Consider the following 18,230-nt stretch of genomic DNA (forward strand, 5'->3'; position numbering starts at 1 on the left):
CTTACCTGCACTCAGTGACCTAAAGCGCAGTGATCCTGCTTCATGCCAGTTCAGATACTTTCACTTCGGGGGCCTAACACGCACATGCACATCGTTAGCACCAAAGAGAAAAAAAATCCAAAGAATTTCTTAAGCAGTTACTTCTTTTTATCTTGTCTTGCATCAGGTGTTGGCAGTCGGAGGTCAGAATTTCTTAGATGGTGGGAGAGTGGTGGTGTGATTCATGGCCTTGACAATATAGCCAGTGACTCAGTAGTGTTAGATCATTAGGGGGACTCTGTCAACATTCCCAGTGAGCTCATGGTGAGAAATGAGCCATGGATAACCTGAGAGAGAGAACCACTCACCCTGAATAAGCTACACTTTGAGTGTTGAAAGTGTGTGTATGGGAAAGGAACACTCCTTATTGCACATTTTTATTTTTTTCCTTTAAGGTTCTTTTTAAATTTTTTATTCATTTTATTTTTGTCCGCACTGGGTCTTCAGCTCGCAAGCTTTCTCTGTTTGCAGCGAGCAGAGGGCTCCTCTAGTTGCGGCGCACCGGCTTCTCATTGTGATGGCTTCTTTTGTTGCAGAGCCCGGGTGATAGGTGCATGGGCTCGGTAGTTGAACGCATGGGCTTAGTTTCTCCACAGCATGTGGGATCTTCCCAGACTGGGGATTGAACCCATGTCCCCTGCATTGGCAGGTGGATTCTCAACCCCTGGACCACAAGGGAAGTCCCACTGCAAATCTTGTAGCACCTTGAAATTCACAGTAATTAAACATTAAAAAAAAATTTTTCAGAACCCCCAATTTTTCCAACAGTAGTTTCTTCCAAAAGTATTCATAGGCCTTCTTGTATTTCCACGTGGCCCTGGGAGTTATATTTGCATGGAAAGTGGTCAGTCACCAAAGAAACCGTCTGCCTCTGTTACACAACCCCTCACTGCAGTTTGCCCTGACCTTCCATCCCGATCCTCCCAACCCTCCGTCTCACTAATACGGAACCACAGATGAGATCAGGAGGAAAAGCAGGCGAAACTTGTAAAAGTAAAGCTTAAAGGAATCCTGTTGTCTTTTATCCGTGGCTCTCAAAGCTTTTCCAAACGGAAATTGTTTCTCACACGCTCCTGTGAGCATCTAAGAATCATTATTCCTCTTTCACGATGTAGATACCAAGAGTGACGAATAGGAGGGAAGGTTTTTATATCCTTTAGCCCTGCAGTGAAGGCTATTATCGTTAGTTTGCCCAACATCATCACCTGTTTAAAAATGACCCATGACCAGAGCCCTCCCTCACAGACTTTGATTTCACTGGCCTCGGCTCAGTTCTGCATGTCATGGGTTTTGAAGCTGTTTGTGGTTCTAATGTACTGTGAAGGTTGAGAACCATGGCGTTAGATAATTATCCGGGGGCTTTTCTCATGGGGCTCCACCAGGATATATCCTGCAAGCACCTCACACTCAACATGGGCAACTTCACCCCAGCGCGGTCCCCTGCCTGTGTGCCCCCCAGTTCTATGAACAGCTCCACCATCCAAGCCGTGGTCCGTGTGCAAATCCTGTATAGCATTCTTTTTTTTTCTTTTATATTTTCAGACATAAGATCAACAACATTCGTTTTCCATAATGAATTTTCTGGTTTTAATGTACATCTTCTGGCATTCTGAAAAAATATATTCTTAATTTTCCGTGTTATTTTCAAAGTATTATTTTTATTTAAGTTGAAGTATAGTTGATTTACAATATTATGTTAGTTTCAGGTGTACAGCAAACTGATTCAGTTATATGTGTATATATACACAGACACACAGACACACACACACACACGCACATATGTATCCTTTCTCAGATTCTTTTCCCATATAGCTTACTACAGAGTATGGGGTAGAGTTCCCTGTGTTATACAGTAGGTTCCTGTGATAATCTATATTATATATAGTGGTGTGTATATATTAATCCCAACATCCTACTTTATCCCTCCCCTTTTGGTAACCATGTTTGCTTTCTATGTCTATAAGTCTGTTTCAAAAGTAAGTTCACTTGTATCATTTTTTAAAGGTTCCACATATAAGTGATATATTTGTCTTTCTCTTACTTCACTTACTACAATAATCTCTAGGTTGGTCCATGTTGCTGCACGTGGCATCGTTTCGCTGTTAATGACTGAGCAATATTCCATTGTACATATATACCACATTGGATGTCATTCTTGCCTCTTTCCTCTCCCTTGCCCATTCAATCACCAGTCCTAACAATTCTGCTTCCAGAGTATTGCTTGAAGTCGTTCACTTCTCTTCTGTTCCAACTTGAGCCAGGACACTGAATTTCTTCCCTGTCTCTTGCCCTACTCCCCTCAAGTCTTTCCTCCATTCTTCAGCTGGAGCAACTGTTCAAGCTTTATATGGAACTCATACAGAGATCTAACTCATCTTACTGCTCATTCCTTCCACCACTGAAAATGTTCTTTCATTCATTCTCAGCTGGCCACTGTAGCATCTCTCTCATGCTTTTGCATACGCTAGTCCCCCAGCCTAGGACTCTGTCCCTTCCCTTCCTTCCTCCTCACTGTCTCACGCCTTCCCGCCCTTAGCTGCTCGTTTCTTCCTTATGTGCACATCCCCTCTTCCTCTCCAGGTTGGTCCTTCCTCCTCTTCCTCACCTTGCCCTCCTGTTCCCCGTAGCTTTCCTGGTTCCTCCTCCTCTTCCTCACCTTGCCCCCTTGCTCCCCGTAGCTTTCCTGGTTCTTCCTCCTCTTCCTCACCTTGCCCTCCTGTTCCCCGTAGCTTTCCTGGTTCTCATCTGAGTGTTTGGGCTCCTCCTCTTATCCTTTATACATCCCTGCTGTCTGTGACTCTGAGCCCAGTTCCTCTTTCACTGTTTCACTAGACTCCCTTAAAGCTTATTATTTATACCGCGCTGTGTGTCCAGTTCTAAAGACTCTCTAACTGTGGTCCTACGCCTTTGGTAGGAGGCTTGGAAGGAAGTGGGGACTTGTGGGCCAGCAAGTCCTTGGAAATGGGGACTGGACCTCCCTTCCGAATAGCTAGACCACTGTTCTGGGATCACCTTTGAGAGAGATGCCCTTTGTCCTTCCTGATCCAAGATATACCTAAAGCTTGGTGTCAGCATCGCTCTCCATACATATTTTTAGGCTGGGTGGTGAATTAAACAGGTTCAGGATTGCCTTCACTAATAGAACAATGTAGGGTGGACCCCTGGCGTCCAGAATGAGTTACTGCATGCCCGAAGATTTGAGGTCTCTCAAAATTATATTTGTAGTTTAAGCAATGAGGAGAAAGTAAATGTATAGATACGGGTATTTGACAATATTCTTAAGTCATTTTCCTGAGCATGGAATTTAGGAGGCGGGCCATGAAAAAACAACCAAATCCCTTGCAATAACCCTTTCTCTACTCAGGGTTTCTCAACCACAGCGCTATTAACCATGGGGCTGGGTAGTTCTTTGTTGTGGGCTGTCCTGTTCCACATAGGATATTTAGTAGCATTCCTGGCCTCTATACACTGGAGGCCAACAGTACACCCTTCCCCACTCCAGCTGTGATGATCAAAATTGTCTTCAGATATTGACTGATGTCCCCGGTAGAGGCAAAATCGCCCTGTGCTGAAAAACCACGGATGGCTCTAGTCTCCCATTCCCTGAAGAGCTATGAAATGCAAGTCATTGTAAACTTTAACATCTGTCCATGACAGGAAATTGAACCAGCATACGCCATCACCACCTCGATGTCTTCTGGCTGGGTGTTAAAAATTAATCAGCTTTCTCTCCCTTTTTCTTGCCTCTCTCTTTTCTGCTAACAATACAGGCTGACACTATCTTTGGACGGTGCAAAAGGCAAGTCTGGAATCTGATCAGGAGAATGGTTGCACAATTATGATGTGGTTGAGGAGTAAGACCTTCCATAATGTTTGTCTTCATGACTGACGAGATGCATTGCATTGCAGCGTCTTATGGAACATACTTAGTTCAGTTCAGTCCCTCAGTGGTGTCTGACTCTTTGTGATCCAATGGACTATAGCGCGCCAGGCTTCCCTGTCCATCACCAACTCCCAGTGTTTACTCAGACTCAGGTCCATGAGTCGATGATGACATCCAACCATCTCATCCTTTGTTGTCCCCTTCTCCTCTTGCCTCCAATCTTTCCCAGAATCAGGGTCTTTTCCAGACAGTCAGTTCTTCGCATCAGGTGGCCAAAGTATTGGAGTTTCAGCTTCAGCATCAGTCCTTCCAATGAATATTCAGAACTGATTTCCTTTAGGATAGACTGGTTGGATCTCCTTGCAGTCCAAGGGACTCTCAAGAGTCTTCCACAACACCACAGTTCAAAAGCATCAGTTCTTCAGTGCTCAGCTTTCTTATAGTCCAACTCTCACATCCATACATGACTATTGAAAAAAACTTAGCTTTGACTAGATGGACCTTTGTTGGCAAAGTAATGTCTCTGCTTTTTAATATGCTGTCTAGGTTGGTCATAACTTTTCTTCCAAGGAGCAAGCATCTTTTAATTTCATGGCCGCAGTCACCATCTGCAGTGATTTTGGAGCCCCCCAAAATAAAAGATCAATGCAAATAAATACAGGAAAACAATAGAATGGGAAAGACTAGAGATCTCTTCAAGAAAATTAGAGATACCAAGGGAACATATCATGCAAAGATGGGCACAATACAGGACAGAAATGGTATGGACCTAACAGAAGCAGAAGGTATCAAGAAGAGGTGGCAAGAATACACAGAAAACTAGACAAAAAGAATCTTCATGACCCAGATAATCACAATGGTGTGATCACTCATCTAGAGCCAGACATCCTGGAATGCGAAGTCAAGTGGGCCTTAGGAAGCATCACTACAAACAAAGCTAGTGGAGGTGATGGGATTCCAGTTGAGCTATTTCAAATCCTGAAAGATGATGCTGTGAAAGTGCTACACTCAGTATGTCAGCAAATTTGGAAAACTCAGCAGTGGCCACCGGACAGGAAAAGATCAGTTTTCATTCCAATCCCCAAAAAAGGTAATGCCAAATAATGTTCAAACTACTGCACAATTGCACTCATCTCACACACTAGATAGTAATGCTCAAAATTCTCCAAGCCAGGCTTCAACGTGAACTTCCAAATATTTAAGCTGAATTTAGAAAAGGCAGAGGTACCAGACACCAAATTGCCAGCATCCATCAGATCATCAAAAAAGTAAGAGAGTTCCAGAAAAACATCTACTTCTGCTTTATTGACCTCACCAAAGCTTTTGACTGTGTGGATCACAACAAACTGTTGAAAATTCTTAAAGAGGTGGGAATACCAGCCCACCTGACCTGCCTCCTGAGAAATCTGTATGCAGGTCAGGAAGCAACTGCTAGAACTGGACATGGAACAGCAGACTGGTTCCAAATCGGGAAAGGAGTACATCAAAGCTGTAAATTGTCATCCTGCTTATTTAACTTATATGTGGAGTACATCATGTGAAATGCCAGGCTGAATGAAACACAAGCTAGAATCAAGGTTCAGTTCAGTTCAGTCACTCAGTCGTGTCCAACTCTTTGTGACCCCATGAAACGCAGCACGCCAGGCCTCCCTGTCCATCACCAACTCCCGGAGTTCACTCAGACTCACGTCCATTGAATTGGTGATGCCATCCAGCCATCTCATCCTCGGTCTTCCCCTTCTCCTCCTGCCCCCAATCCCTCCCAGCCTCAAAGTCTTTTCCAATGAGTCAGCTCTTCACATGAGGTGGCCAAAGTACTGGAGCTTCAGCTTTAGCATCATTCCTTCCAAAGAAATCCCAGGGCTGATCTCCTTCAGAATGGACTGGTTGGATCTCCTTGCAGTCCAAGGGACTCTCAAGAGTCTTCTCCAACACCACAGTTCAAAAGCATCAATTCTTCGGCGCTCAGCCTTCTTCAAAGTCCAACTCTCACATCCATACATGACTACTGGAAAAACCATAGCCTTGACTAGGCGGACCTTAGTCAGCAAAGTAATGTCTCTGCTTTTGAATATGCTATCTAGGTTGGTCATAACTTTTCTTCCAAGGAGTAAGCGTCTTTTAATTTCATGGCTGCAGTCACCATCTGCAGTGATTTTGGAGCCCCCCAAAATAAAGTCTGACACTGTTTTCACTGTTTCCCCATCTATTTCCCATGAAGTAATGGGACCAGATGCCATGATCTTCGTTTTCTGAATGTTGAGCTTTAAGCCAACTTTTTCACTCTCCTCTTTCACTTTCATCAAGAGGCTTTTTAGTTCCTCTTCACTTTCTGCCATAAGGGTGGTGTCATCTGCATAGCTGAGGTTATTGATATTTCTCCCAGCAATCTTGATTCCAGCTTGTGTTTCTTCCAGTCCAGCATTTCTCATGATGTACCCTGCATATAAGTTAAATCAGCAGGGTGACAATATACAGCCTTGATGTACTCCTTTTCCTATTTGGAGCCAGTCTGTTGTTCCATGTCCAGTTCTAGCTGTTGCTTCCTGGCCTGCACACAGATTTCTCAAGAGGCAGGTCAGGTGGTCTGGGATTCCCATCTCTTTCAGAATTTTCCACAGTTTATTGTGATCCACACAGTCAAAGGCTTTGGCATAGTCAATAAAGCAGAAATAGATGTTTTTCTCGAGCTCTTTTGCTTTTTCCATGATCCAGCAGATGTTGGCAATTTGATCTCTGGTTCCTCTGCCTTTTCTAAAACCAGCTTGAACATCAGGAAGTTCACGGTTCATGTATTGCTGAAGCCTGGCTTGGAGAATTTTGAGCATTACTTTACTAGTATGTGAGATGAGTGCAATTGTGTGGTAGTTTGAGCATTCTTTGGCATTGCCTTTCTTTGGGATTGGAATGAAAACTGACCTTTTCCAGTCCTGTGGCCACTGCTGAGTTTTCCAAACTTGCTGGCATATTGAGTGCAGCACTTTCACAGCATCATCTTTTAGGATTTGAAATAGCTCCACTGGAATTCCATCACCTCCACTGTCTTTGTTCGTAGTGGTGCTTTCTAAGGCCCACTTGACTTCACATTCCAGGATGTCTGGCTCTAGGTGAGTGATCACACCATCGTGATTATCCGGGTCGTGAAGATCTTTTTTGTACAGTTCTTCTGTGTATTCTTGCCATCTCTTCTTAATACCTTCTGCTTCTGTTAGGTCCAGACCATTTCTGTCCTGTATTGTGCCCATCTATGCATAAAATGTTCCCTTGGTATCTCTAATTTTCTTGAAGAGATCTCTAGTCTTTCCCATTCTGTTCATTCCTCTATTTCTTTGCATTGATCACTGAGGAAGGCTTTCTTATCTCTTCTTGCTATTCTTTGGAACTCTGCATTCAGATGCTTATATCTTTCTTCTTCTCCTTTGCTTTTCACTTCTCTTCTTTTTTTCAGCTATTTGTAAGGCCTCCCCAGACAGCCATTTTGCTTTTTTGCATTTCTTTTCCATGGGGATGGTCTTGATCCCTGTCTCCTGTACAATGTCACAAACCTTATTCCATAGTTCATCAGGCACTCTATCAGATCTAGGCCCTTAAATCTATTTCTCACTTCCACTGTATAATCATAAGGGACTTGATTTAGGTCATACCTGAATGGCCTAGTGGTTTTCCCTGCTTTCTTCAATTTGAGTCTGAATTTGGCAATAAGGAGCTCATGATCTGAGCCACAGTCAGCCCCCGGTCTTGTTTTTGTTGACTGTATAGAGCTTCTCCATCTTTGGCTGCAAGATGGCTTCTGCATCTTTGGAATCAAGGTACCTGGGAGAATTACCAATAACCTCAGACATGCAGATGACACCACCCTTATGGAAGAAAGCAAAGAGGAACTAAAGAGCCTCTTGATGAAAGTGACAAAGGAGAGTGAAAAAGTTGCCTTAAAACTCAACATTCAGAAAACTAAGATCATGGTATCCGGTCCCATCACTTCATGGCAAACGGATGGGGAAACAGTGGAACATATTTAAGCTCATGGGGAAAAACAAAGGTTGTGATGTCATTCTGTTTTCAGGTTAACTGAGGTATGATGAACATATAACAATGTATAAGTTTAAGGTGTACAATGTAAAAACTGTGGTTAGATGCCACAACGTAGATGGCAAGGCATTACCCGTGTGTGTGCCATCAGGCCTGGGGCCGCTTCCATCTTTGTCAAGGAAAGTGCTCACCCTCTCATCAGACACTGTCACGGTTTCCTTTTTCATCACTTGGCCATTCTTCATACCACGCTGACACCTAATATTTGTGGATTCCAGGGTGAGAATGAGCTGAAGCCCAGTATCATATTTAAAAGTTACTTATCTAAAAAACAAATAAATAAGTTACTTACCTAACAAATTTAAGTAAAATGTTTTATCTTTCTCCTTTGACAGTATGCCTTGGTCATACTCTGGAAGGCCAGGCTCCATTTTAGACTTCTTGGTTCTGCGTCAGGATAAGGGCGTGTGTGGATAGTTGGCTCTTTGTTTGCAGCCACCCCGTCCTCTTCCAATGCTTGGCCTTGCTGCATGCCATGAGGACCCTCTGGGTCTGCTTGTGGGCACTCCAGGCGGAATGTCCCAGGTACACAGATGATGGTCTAGAGAGTAAATACAGATTTCAGGTGGGGCTGCTCACAAGAGGCTCCTTGCGCTGACAGAAGGGGCGCAGCTGAAGAGGACCAGAGTCGGGCCATCTAAAGTATGGGACAGTGCACAGGCGGTTCTTTCCAAAAGTCTCCTTGTTCTGTTCCTCACCAACCCTTTCCTGAAGTCACTTTTTCAACTGAGACTGGGTATTGAAAAGTGAGAATATTGATAGTAACTTTAGAGAAAACTTCAATGAAGAATAAGTTTTGTTATCAGTCATCTATGTATCTACCATCCATCCATTTTGGGCTTCCCCGGTAGCTTATTAGTCAAGAATCCGCCTGCCAATGCAGGAGACACAGGGGACGCAGATTTGATCTGGGTCAGGAAGATTCTCTGGTGGAAATGGCAACCCCCTCCTGTATTCTTGCCTGGAAAATCCTATGGACAGAAGAGCCTGGCGGGCTACATACAGGCTATGGGGTCGCAAGAGTCAAATATAACTTATAGAGACTAAACGACAATTCAGTAGTGTTAATTCAGCTTGTGAAACAGAGCTCCAAAACTTTTTTCATCTTGAAAATCTGAAACTCTGTACCTGTTAAATAACAAGTCTCCTTTCCTCTCCCCAGCCCCTGGTATCAACCTTTCTATTTTCTATGAATTTGACTATTTTAGATACTGGAAGTGGGAAAATATAGTATTTATCTTTTGTGCATTGCTTTTTCACTTAGCTTAATGTCCTCAAGTTCCATCCCTGTTATAACCTGTGACAGGATTTCCTTCGTTGTGAAGGCTGAATAATATTCCATCGTATGCATAACATTCATGTTCATCGTTGGTTCATCTTTCGAGAGAGATCTGGGTTGCACCCACCTTTTAGCTATTGTGAATAGCACTGCTGTGAATATGGATGTGCAAATCTCTATGAGACATTGCTCTTAATTCTTTTGGATATATAACCAGAAATGGGATTATCAGGTCATGTGTCAGCTGCATTTTTAATTTTTTTAAGAAACTCCATACTGATGCACCATTTTATAATCTCACCAACAGTACAGGAGGGAGTTCTCCACATCCTTGCCCACCCTTCTTATTTTCTGTTTGTGATAGTAGCCACGCTAATAGGTGTGAGGTTGTATTTCTCCAATAACTAGTGATGTTGGACATCTTTTCTTATCTCTGTTGGCCATCTGTACATCATATTTGGATAAATGTCTGTTGAAGTTCTTTGCTGATTTTTAAATTTGGTTCTTTAATTTTTTATGTCAACAAAGAATATCCACAATGATAGAAAAAGGCTATTCAAGTATTTCCCTTTTCCAACCACCTACCTGAAGTTGAATTTTCTTTACCTGTTTCAGTCAAAAGAACATATTACCATGGAATAAGTGAAAAAGTAGATATGAGAATCCAGCTGCCTTCTATTAAGTCAGATAATGAAGAGATTTGCAAACATGTAGAATAATGCTACTTTTCACTTATATTTTTGGAAAATATTATTTTTCACCAAAAACTAAAATGTTTATGTTACTATTTAATGACTTGACTATTGTTAGTTTGAAGTCAATAAATATTTTTAAGGATTCTCAGTTTGTTTAAAATTCATTTTACTTTTGGCCGTGCTGGGTCTTCACTGCTGTGTGCAGGCTTTTCTCTAGTTGCAGCAAGCAGGGGCTATGCTCTAGTTGCAGTGCCAGCCTTCTCATTGCAGTGGCTTCTCTTGTGGAGAACAGGCTCGAGGGCTCAGTACTTGCGGCCCGTTTGCTCCAGAGCACAGATGCTCGCACAGCCTTAGGTGCTCCAGGGCATGTGGGATCTTCCCGGATCAAGGATGGAACCCTGCCTCCTGCCTTGGTAGGTGGATTCTTTACCACTGGGCTACCAGGGAAGCCCTAAGCATTTTCACTTTTAATCTCTAAAATAGAAAATAATGATAGATACAATCAGTGTTAAAAAAAGCTCTTGTTTATCCTCAATAATTTTTAAGAGTAAAGGATTTGAGAAATCAAAAAGTTTGATATATACTGTGCTAGAAATGTTGGAGAACTGAAAGCAGTTAGTTCAAGTAGCCCAAGATTGGTTCAGAAGAAGAAACTTTCTGAGATAAAATAGAAAACAATCTGTATCACTAAGAATTTTAATAAATTCTATCTAGATGGTGATGGAAAGTGGGGATTGGCTGGTTGGTGGTGACCTTCAGGTGCTGGAAAGAATACAGTGGAATGATGGTTTGGACCAATACCGCCTGACACCTCTGGAGCTCAGACAGAAGTATAAAGAAATGGATGCTGGTATGTAGGCTGACTCTCCTGCATTTGTTAATACTCCTAATCATCCTCTGCTTACAGAATTAAGGATATCAGGAAACAACATGTTTACAGGTTTGAAAAGTTGAAAACCTTCATTGTCTATTGATACGTCTCAGTTCAGTTCAGTCACTCAGTCGTGTCCGACTCTTTGTGACCCCATGAATTGCAGCACGCCAGGCCTCCCTGTCCATCACCAACTCCCGGAGTTTACCCAAACTCATGTCCATCGAGTTGGTGATGCCATCCAACCATCTCATCCTCAGTCGTACCCTTCTCCTCTTGCCCTCAATCCCTCCCAGCATCAGGGTCTTTTCCAGTGAGTCCACTCTTCACATGAGGTGGCCAAAATATTGGAGTTTCAGCTTCAGCATCAGTCCTTCCAATGAACACCCAGGACTGATCTCCTTTAGGATGGACTAGTTGGATCTCCTTGCAGTCCAAAGGACTCTCAAGAGTCTTCTCCAATACCACAATGCAAAAGCATCAATTATTCAGTGCTCAGCTTTCTTCACAGTCCAACTCTCACATTCATACAACTGCTGGAAAAACTATAGCCTTGACTAGATGGACTTTTGTTGGCAAAGTAATGTCTCTGCTTTTTAATATGCTATCTAGGTTAGTCATAACTTTCCTTCCAAGGAGTAAGCATCTTTTAATTTCATGGCTTCAGTCACCATCTGCAGTGATTTTGGAGCCCAAAAAAATAAAGTCTAACACTGTTTCCACTGTTTTCCCGCTATTTCCCATGAAATGATGGGACCAGATGCCATGATCTTCGTTTTCTGAATGTTGAGCTTTAAGCTAACTTTTTCACTTTCCTCTTTTCACTTTCATCAAGAGGCTTTTTAGTTCCTCTTCACTTTCTGCCATAAGGGTGGTGTCATCTGCATATCTGAGGTTATTGATATTTCTCCCGGCAATCTTGATTCCAGCTTGTGTTTCTTCCAGCCCAGCATTTCTCATGATGTACTCTGCATAGAAGTTAAATAAGCAGGGTGACAATATACAGCCTTGATGTACTCCTTTTCCTATTTGGAGCCAGTCTGTTGTTCCATGTCCAGTTCTAACTGTTGCTTCCTGACCTGCATATAGGTTTCTCGAGGCAGGTCAGGTGGTCTGCTATTCCCATCTCTTTCAGAATTTTCCACAGTTTATTGTGATCCACACAGGAAATCATAAAGCTTAAAGCTTCCAATCATAAAGATATGGAAAGCATATAAAGCTGAACTACTGTAATATTATGCAGCTATTTTAAAAATATACACTGACACACAAAGGTACCCAAAGTGTATTTGTGAAGGGAAAAAGCAAATTTCAGAACAGTATGTATAGAATAATCTCAGAAAACAAAGTAAAATGGGATAATTGTTTTTAAAACCCAAACCTACTTCTGTGTGTAGAAGTGGAAATGTCTGGCAACATGTGAACCAACCTGCAGCTACCTCTAGGGACAACTTGGGGCCAAGGGGAAGGGAAGATTTTCACTTTACATATTTTGAGAAAGAGAGAAAAAGTAATGACAGGAAGATGGATGATTTTTATATTCTATTTTGGGCTTTTCTGTATTTCCTAAGTTTTCTATAATGGATATACATTAATCCATTTCATAACCAAAAGAAAAATTAAGCCTCCCAGGACTTCATCACTAAGTGGAGTAGTTTTGAAGATTTTCGTAAAGTAAAGAAGTGTTTTTATATCTTTAAGTTGTTAAGATTTTGCAGATTCCAGAAAATGTTCCTAATCAATATTCACACCCTAGGAAAATGAGGCTGGAGCAGGGCACAAGGGGACGGATCAATACGAGCCCCTGCCTGAACTGCGGTTTGTAAGAAAGGTCTTGGCAACTAACATGTTCATTTCTGAGTCAGGCTCTCCCTTTAGGGCTTCCTACCTGTGTCCTATCCCTGTCTAAAAAGTCTGGTACTGGTACCTTTGGGAAAAACACCCCTAAAGATCCAGGTGGTTTTCTAGCTGGTTCTTAAAAGCAAGTGGATATACTCTAATTCATTTTTTTTAATGGCTGAGTAATACTCCATTATATATAGGTACCACAGCTTCTTTATCCATTCATCAGTCATGGACATCTAGGTTGCTTCCATGGCCTGGCTATTGTAAATAGCACTGCTATGAAAATTGGGGTACGTGTATCTTTTTCGATTATGGTTTTTCTTGGGGTATGTGCCAAGCAGTGGAGTTGCTGGGTCATATATGGTAGATTTATTCCTCGTTTTTTAAGGACTCTCCATACCGTTCTTCATAATAGCTGTATCAGTTTACATTCCCACCAACAGTGTAGCAGGGTTCCCTTTTCCCTACATCATCTCCAGGGTTTTAGTCAGTTTAGGGAGGTGGATGAGCCTAGAGCCTGCTATACAGAGTGAAGTCAGAAAAACAAATATAGTATATTAATGCATATATATGGAATCTAGAAAATGGTATCAATGAACCTATTTGCAGGAAAGCAATGGATGGATATGTGGATGTAGAGAACGAACTTGAGGACACAGTAGAGGAAGGAGAAAGTGGAATGAATGGAGAAAGTAGCATCAACATATATATATATATATATGATCAGGTGTAAGATGGATAGCTGGTGAGAAGTTGCTGTGTAGAACAGGGAGCCCAGTCTGGCACTCTGTGATGGACCTGGAGGGATGGGTCGGGGGGAGAGGTGAACGTATGTATAATTATGATTGATTTTGTTGTTGCACGGCAGAAACCAACACAATATTGTAAAAATTTTTTGAAAATTTAAATTAAAAAAATAGAAGAAAAAGCAAGTGGATATAACAAGTACACTGAGCAATACCCACAGCTGTGTCTTTTTCTGTTCCTGGAGGTGTTGCATGTCTTTGATCTTGGTGTTCTGCTTTCACATCCCAGACGCAGTGTTTGCATTCCAGTTGCGCAATCCCGTCCACAATGGCCATGCCCTGTTGATGCAGGACACCCGCCGCCGGCTCCTGGAGAGAGGCTACAAGCACCCGGTCCTGCTGCTCCACCCCCTGGGTGGCTGGACCAAAGATGATGACGTGCCCCTGGACTGGCGGGTGAAACAGCACACAGCTGTGCTGGAAGAAGAGGTTCTTGATCCCAAGTCAACCATTGTTGCCATCTTCCCATCTCCCATGTTATATGCTGGCCCCACAGAGGTGAGCAGTTCCCTGAACTGGGCTCTGGGACTCTCAAGTGCAGGGTCAAGTCTCACTTAGAAAAGCAAGAGTGCTTCTGGGATTCTTTATGAGCAGATTCTGACGTCTTTTGGTCTCTTTTATTTATCTGACCTGATTATGTTTCCATATAGTATTTGTGGGCTTCCCTGGTGGCTCAGAGTCTGCCTGCAATGCAGGAGACCCATGTTCCTGGGTCAGGAAGATCCCCTGGAGAAGGGAACGGTAATCCCCTATAGTATTCTTGCCTGGAGAATTCCATGGACAGAGGAGCCTGGCAGGCTCATGGGGTTGCAAAGTCAGACACAACTGAGCCACCAACACTTTTCACTTCTCATTTGTGAGAATACTAGCAACACCAAATCAAACCTAGCATATACTGCCTTTGAGGCTCTGAAAGTTGGTATGTGAACGAGGTAGATAATACAGCTTACCTGGGTTATGGGGCAAGATGTATCTAGCCTAATATTTCAGAAGTCACCTCTTACCCTTCAGTGATTCACCATGCTCAGTGAGCTACATTAGAAGGGAGAGGTATCTTTAAAAGCTTAATGTCTCCCTTTCATCATAACACACTGGGCCTGTCAAATAGACTTTCTTTGTCACACAGCACCACCCGTGTAGTGGATATGAACAAGTTTGTGGTAAGAATGATGAACTGAAAAGGTCATAACACTTTGGAATACTCCAAGGTGAGTTTAATGAATTGTCTTCAACCAGATCAAATTTCTAGGCCTCTAGCTCTCTTCCCTATCCTCTCTTTCTATCTTAGCTTGAAAGAGGGCAACTTGTTTTGAAATCCCAGTGCTGTGTTGAAATGGAATCAATGTGTACATATGAATGTTAATTAGCTCATTACTGGCAGTTACATGGAATTCCATGGTAAGAGATTAGAGTTTGTAATTTCCCTTAAACTGTGATTTATTTTGAATAGGGAGGAACTGAAAAGTAAAATTCACATAGTTCTGTGGAACAGTAAGATCTGGGTGTTCGTCGTCTGTTAGTCTGGAGAGATTACGAACTATAACCTCAGGTTCTGAGGGAAGGTTCTTATCTCTAAAGTTCCTATGTTAATTGCTCAGTCATGTCTGACCATTTGTGACCCCATGGACTGTATGTAGCCTGTCAGGCTCCAGTTTCCATGGAATTCTCTAGGCAAGAATACTGGAGTGGGTTGCCATTTCCTTTTCCAAAAACTCCTATATTCTTCCCAGTAGGACAGTACAGATGTGCTAAGAGCAGCCTTGGACACCTCACTGCCTTTCTTACAGTTATTGGTTGACCCCCATTGCTGAATTACTTTGGAAGCAGAATAAAAGGATGTCTCCATAAACTGGGGCCCGAAGGACTGGCCAGTGAGGATCAGCATGTCTTTGATGTGATATTTCCCAGGTCCAGTGGCACTGCAGGGCCCGGATGGTTGCAGGGGCCAATTTCTACATTGTGGGCCGGGACCCTGCAGGAATGCCCCATCCTGAGACCAAGAAAGACCTGTATGAACCCACTCACGGCGGCAAGGTCTTGACCATGGCCCCTGGCCTCACATCTGTAGAAATCATTCCATTCCGAGTGGCTGCCTACAACAAAGCCAAGAAAGCCATGGACTTCTATGATCCAGAAAGGTAGGCTTTTGGAGGAAAACTCTTTAATCAACATCTGTACCACTGGGATGATGAGAGAGAATCTTGGGAAAGCTCCCAGCTGGAGTGACAGTCCCTTGTAAGCTCAGACCTGGTCTTGCTCATTCTTGGTCCCCCAAAGATGTAGTGCCTCTTGTGGTGGATGGTCCTTAAGCATTTCCTTTCCAACACACATCCCTTGGGCACGCTTTGAGTGCCTGGCACATTACATGGAAGCGTTGCATATGCGTAAAAAGGTTTCATGTGTTAATAGAGCTCTCAACCCTGCTCAGAGCTCCCCAGGTAGTCAGAGCTACAGAAGACAAGCCCCATGAACTGAGAGGAGCAGTGAGCACTGACTGCAGAGCTGCTACGATTTCCGGGTCTTCCGCAAGGTCCTTTACTGAACTGTTTAACTTAGAAAGATGCAGCCTTTTACAGAAAGAAAAAACTGTAGTCTCAGAACCCATAACATCCTCCTGGGGGCTTTGAGATAGATATTATTTACCTATGCTGAGTTCTTTGTTGCTACCCTGTGACAGGCACAATGAATTCGACTTCATCTCAGGAACTCGTATGAGGAAGCTGGCCCGGGAAGGCGAAAATCCCCCAGATGGCTTCATGGCCCCCAAAGCATGGAAAGTCCTGACAGATTATTATGCGTCCCTGGAGAAGAACAACTAAATGCCCTTCAGAGCCCTTTTTGCTCTTTGATTTCTCTTTCTATTTTTGTGATTACTTTTCAATTGCTTTTCAATGATTGATTTTATTTAGGTTATATATATGTATATATACCACACACACGTGTATGTATGTGTGTGTGGTACATATATAGTATATACAGTAAAACTGAAGACCAAACTTTAGCAGGTAAAAGAAATATTATCATTTCAAAATGAAATTACTTTTCTGCTGCATCTGAGCAGTAGCTCCTATTTTCTTAAAGCTTTGACCTTGTGTCTACTTGCCAAAAAATAAAGCGTATTTTCCAGCTGAAGTCTTGCCAACTTGCACTCTAAAAGAAAATCTCACCCTAAATGAGGGGTTGCTCACGTCAAGATTCTCCTTTGTTCCCCTCATGCCCAAATCCAGCCTTAATGCTCAGGCTCTTCTGTGCTGATGTATGACCCGACTGGAGAAAGCCAATGAGTGAAAATGTGAAGTTAGTCTCAGAGATATGCAATCTAGTTCTGCCACAAAAATTACATTGTCTAATAAGTCTTTTTTTCTGTGAATAATAGAACTCCAGTTAAATGGTGACTTTTAATTAAATAGCATACAGGCCTTTGATGAAAAGATTTGCACTCAGGCCTCAAACAGTCTGGCAATGTGGAGGCTTAATCTTTTTTCTCCTCTTTGCTGTGGTCATTGTGTTCCACGGAGATGCTGCACCTATTAACTGCAGTGGAATTGGCTGTGACCAGACACGATTCAGACCCATCAGACTATTGAGCTGCTGGAACCGGATAAAAACACAGGAAAAGTCAACTTCATCTTACAGGTGACCAGACTAAGATGATGCACGAGCACAGGCTTCGTGAGGGCACTGTAACTAAAGTCCCAAATTGGCATTTTGGAAGTGCTGGTGGCACAGAAAGAGCACCCAGCTCTCCTGACTCAGGCTGATATAGTGTCTGCACTGTACAACACAGGAGCTGGGTCTGGTTCCTGTCAACTGCTCAACAAAACTCCTTAACAGAGGCCACTTAACCAAGAAGTTTTCTTGGATGCTGAAAGGTCCAGTTTTTTAAAACCCAGCTGATTTTATTACAGTTGGGAAAAAAAAAAAAAACTTTTCCAAAGACTCAGCATGCTGCTCAGACATCCAACCTCTGATGGCTTTACTCTCTGGGAGGCACTCTGGCCCCTTATGTGTAATTCCGTGTTAGGAATATATGAAGAAATAGTACCTTTTGTAAACAGGTCTCTCTGGAAGAGACTCTGGAAAGAGAAAACTGTGATTTTTTTTCATATTCAGTTTTTAAAAGAAAATGCTAATCCAAGCTAATGAAACTTCTTTTGAGAAATAAATCACAATGGCCACAGCAAAGTGTGACCATCTTGAATAGTGTTGTAGTGCCTATATTCAGGTAATCAGAGGTCCTACTGCCTTTTAAGAAACAGCATGAAAACACAGGACAAGATGCAGTGCCTTAATCAATATATTTTGTGAGTTTTTAATATATTTAAAACTGCTCTTCTGCTTGAGTAGCACTTAGTGCAAATCACAATTTCTATGTACAACTGATGCTTATTCTTATTTTAATAAATTTCCAAGATAAAGGCTGAGTCTTTCCTGCCTGTCTTTTCAAGGATTGGTTGATATGTGTTGGTTGAAGCCCCTGTGAATTGGTGTAATTGGATAGAAACGGCAGCTCTTTCAGACCATAATTAAGAGGCTGTTTACCTCTGTGTCATTTTTAAACTGTGCTCTCTACGTGAAGGCACAGGATCTCAGCCAACACTGCAGTTCCTCAGGGACCTCTCCCTGAGATTTCAATGCAGTGGGATCTGGTGACCTTTTACTTTTCCTTAATTTGTTCCCTTTTCTTCAAAGTGCCTCCAACAAACTTAAGCAGTTCCAGCAG

The 18,230-nt window shown here is 42.6% G+C and overlaps 1 protein-coding gene and 1 pseudogene across 2 annotated transcripts in view; one reads left to right on the forward strand and one right to left on the reverse strand.

The window, feature by feature from the left end:
* The window catches only part of PAPSS2 (3'-phosphoadenosine 5'-phosphosulfate synthase 2), a 103,834-nt gene extending 85,909 nt beyond the window's left edge, over window positions 1–17,925 (forward strand). For both annotated transcript variants that reach the window (XM_042238674.2, XM_027960364.3), the window contains 4 exons: window positions 10,700–10,835; window positions 13,737–14,005; window positions 15,416–15,645; window positions 16,185–17,925. In XM_042238674.2, the coding sequence (XP_042094608.1) occupies window positions 10,700–10,835; window positions 13,737–14,005; window positions 15,416–15,645; window positions 16,185–16,326 (777 nt within the window). In that variant the 3' untranslated portion in view covers window positions 16,327–17,925. The remainder of the gene's footprint in view (window positions 1–10,699; window positions 10,836–13,736; window positions 14,006–15,415; window positions 15,646–16,184) is intronic.
* Window positions 8,040–8,157, reverse strand: LOC114110372 (U6atac minor spliceosomal RNA; annotated as a pseudogene).
* Window positions 17,926–18,230: the final 305 nt, after the last annotated feature.

This window comes from Ovis aries, chromosome 22 (assembly GCF_016772045.2).
Source record: "Ovis aries strain OAR_USU_Benz2616 breed Rambouillet chromosome 22, ARS-UI_Ramb_v3.0, whole genome shotgun sequence".
Classification (NCBI taxonomy): Eukaryota; Metazoa; Chordata; class Mammalia; order Artiodactyla; family Bovidae; genus Ovis; species Ovis aries.